This window comes from Chaetura pelagica, unplaced genomic scaffold (assembly GCF_000747805.2).
Source record: "Chaetura pelagica isolate M959 unplaced genomic scaffold, ChaPel_1.0 scaffold187, whole genome shotgun sequence".
NCBI classification, from domain to species: domain Eukaryota; kingdom Metazoa; phylum Chordata; class Aves; order Apodiformes; family Apodidae; genus Chaetura; species Chaetura pelagica.
The window spans coordinates 55833-59113 of record NW_009953900.1 but is presented as its reverse complement, the minus strand read 5'-3'; the positions used below and the strand labels follow the sequence as shown (position 1 = coordinate 59113).

The following is a 3281-nucleotide window of genomic DNA, read 5'->3' as shown; positions in this document are numbered from 1 at the left end:
CGGGCCGGGCACGGAGGGGGCTGGGGCGGGTGAGGCGGTGACGGTGCCGTCCTTCGAGGAGGTGGGCGCCTTCGTCTCCTACCCACCCCTCACCAACGTCCACCACGAGCTGCGGGTGGAGGCCGAGTTCCTGCCACGGGCACCCGACGGGCTCCTCCTCTTCAGCGCCGGCAAAGCCGCCCCCGTCGAGGACTACGTGGCCTTGGCCATGGTCGGCGGCCACCTCGAGTTCCGCTACGAGCTGGGCTCAGGTGGGCAGGCAGGGGGACAGGGGGCCTGGGGGCACTGGTGACCATGGGTATAGGTGGGGTGACCTGGCATTATTGGGGTCTCTTGAGACACAGTGGAGTTGCCTGGTACCACAGAGGGCTCCAAGTCTCACTGGGGTCCCTTGGTGTCAGTGGAGTCCCCAAGTGTCACTGGCATCCATTGGTGTCATTAGGGTCCTGAAATGTCACTAGAAGCCCTTGGTATCATTGGGGTCCCCAAGTACAACTGGGGTCCCTTGGTGTCATTGGGGTCCCCAAGAATCAGCAAGAACTCCTACCACACCTGGGGTCCCCAAGTGTCACAAGGATCTCTTAGCCTCCTTGGGGTCCACTGCCAGGGTCTCTTGGTGTCACCAGGGTCTCCTGCCACTGCTTGGGTCTCCAAGTATCAGTTGGGTTCCTTGGGTCTCACTGAGGTCCCCTGGCATCGCATCCCTCAGTGTCACCATGGTTCCTTGGGGTCCCCGGGCATCACTTTGTTCCCCAGATGCTACCATGGTCCCTGGTCATCAGTGGGGTCATCTGGTGTCACTGAGGATCCCTTGGCATCTCCGGGGGTCCCTAGGTGCTGCCAGGATCCCTGAGCATCCCTGGTATCACCAGGGTCCTCTGTCACCACCGGGCTCCCCCGTCACCACCAGGATCCCAAGGGCACATCCCACGTCCCCAAACACCCTTAGCGTCCCCTGCTGTCCCTTGGTGCCCCCCACCCCTCCGTGATGCCAGCACCGTGTCCCCGCAGGCATGGCCGTGCTGCGCAGCGCCGAGCCGGTGGCCCTGGGCCGCTGGCACACGGTGACAGCCGAGCGGGTGCAGAAGGACGGGACCCTGGTGGTGGATGATGCCCCCCCGGTGACACGCTCGTCACCCGGCAAGAGCCAAGGCCTGAACCTGCACAGCCCCTTGTACCTGGGGGGCACTGAGCCCCCCCTGCGCCCCCCAACCAACGCCTCCTTCCGCGGCTGCATCGGAGAGGTGACACCCCTAGCCCGGACACCTGGGTCCCCTTGCTGGGGTCCCCTTGCTGGGGTCCCCTCAGTGGGGTCCTTTCAGTGGGGTCCTTAGTGATGTCCCCTTGCTGAGGTCCCCTCGGTGGGGTCCTTAGTGATGTCCCCTTGCTGGGGTCCCCTCAGTGGGGTCCTTAGTGATGTCCCCTTGCTGGGGTCCTCTCAGTGGGGTCCTTAGTGATGTCCCCTTGCTGGGGTCCCCTCGGTGGGGTCCTTAGTGATGTCCCCTTGGTGGTGTCCCCTCGCTGGGGTCCTCTCAGTGGGGTCCTTAGTGATGTCCCCTTGCTGGGGTCCCCTCAACAGGGTCCTCTCAGTGGGGTCCTCTCAGTGGGGTCCTTAGTGATGTCCCCTTGCTGGGGTCCTCTCAGTGGGGTCCTTAGTGATGTCCCCTCGCTGGGGTCCTCTCAGTGGGGTCCTTAGTGATGTCCCCTCAGTGGGGTCCTCTCAGTGGGGTCCCCTCGGGGGGTCACCTCCCTGGGGTCCCCTCGGTGGGTTCCTCTTGGTGGGCTCCCCTGGGTGATGATGTCCCCTGGGTGGGGTGCCCCGGGCAGGGTGTGGGGGTTGGGAGGACACTCCCAGAAGGGTGACACCCCCTCCCCAACCCGTGTGTGTGTGTGTTTGCGCCCCCGCAGGTGACGATCAACGGGAAGCGGCTGGAGCTGAGCGAGGGCTTCGTGCGGAGCCGCGGGCTGGGGCAGTGCGGGCAGCGCTCCCCGTGCGGGCCCGGGCATGTGTGTGCTCTGCTCGTGTGTGCATCTGTGTGTGCATGTGTGTGCTCTGCTCGTGTGTGCATCTGTGTGTGCATGTGTGTGCTCTGCTCGTGTGTGCATCTGTGTGTGCATGTGTGTGCTCTGCTCGTGTGTGCATCTGTGTGTGCATGTGTGTGCTCTGCTCGTGTGTGCATCTGTGTGTGCATGTGTGTGCTCTGCTCGTGTGTGCATCTGTGTGTGCATGTGTGTGCTCTGCTCGTGTGTGCATCTGTGTGTGCATGTGTGTGCTCTGCTCGTGTGTGCATCTGTGTGTGCATGTGTGTGCTCTGCTCGTGTGTGCATCTGTGTGTGCATGTGTGTGCTCTGCTCGTGTGTGCATCTGTGTGTGCATGTGTGTGCTCTGCTCGTGTGTGCATCTGTGTGTGCATGTGTGTGCTCTGCTCGTGTGTGCATCTGTGTGTGCATGTGTGTGCTCTGCTCGTGTGTGCATCTGTGTGTGCATGTGTGTGCTCTGCTCGTGTGTGCATCTGTGTGTGCATGTGTGTGCTCTGCTCGTGTGTGCATCTGTGTGTGCATGTGTGTGCTCTGCTCGTGTGTGCATCTGTGTGTGCATGTGTGTGCTCTGCTCGTGTGTGCATCTGTGTGTGCATGTGTGTGCTCTGCTCGTGTGTGCATCTGTGTGTGCATGTGTGTGCTCTGCTCGTGTGTGCATCTGTGTGTGCATGTGTGTGCTCTGCTCGTGTGTGTTGTGCTCTGCTCGTGTGCATCTGTGTGTGCATGTGTGTGCTCTGCTCGTGTGTGTATCCATGTGTGCATCTGTCTGTGCATGTGTGTGCTCTGCTTGTGTGTGCATCCATGTGTGCCTCTGTGTGTGCTCTGCTCGTGTGTGCATCTGTGTGTGCATCCGTGTGTGTGTGCTCTGCTCATGTGTGTTGTGCTCTGCTCATGTGTGCATCCGTGTGTGCATTTGTGTGCTCTGCTCGGGTGTGCATGTGTGTCTGTGTCCGTGTGTGTTCAGGTATGTGCATGTGTGTGCTCTGCATGTGCGTGTGTGTGTGTTGTGCATGTGCAGGTCTGCAAGTTCATGTGCAGGTCTGCACGTGTGTGCTGTGCACGTGTGTGCGTGCACGAGCAAACCCCAGAGCAGCAGACGGGCCTGCCCGTGTCACCCACCCGTGTCCCCCGTGTCCCCAGGGCCGCACTGTGAGCGGGAGGAGAACCTCTGCCTGCACCCCAGCCCCTGCCTGCACGGGGGCACCTGCCGGGACAACGCCTGCATCTGCCGCCCCAGCTAC

The 3281-nt window shown here is 61.8% G+C and overlaps 1 protein-coding gene across 1 annotated transcript in view; it reads left to right on the top strand.

Moving 5' to 3' along the window:
- The window catches only part of HSPG2 (heparan sulfate proteoglycan 2), a gene marked incomplete at its 5' end in the record, with an annotated part of 33419 nt that overhangs the window by 24833 nt on the left and 5305 nt on the right, over positions 1-3281 (top strand). Inside the window, 4 exon segments of the mRNA XM_010001381.1 lie at positions 35-251; positions 1012-1244; positions 1909-2044; positions 3181-3270. Of these exon segments, the coding sequence (XP_009999683.1) occupies positions 35-251; positions 1012-1244; positions 1909-2044; positions 3181-3270 (676 nt within the window).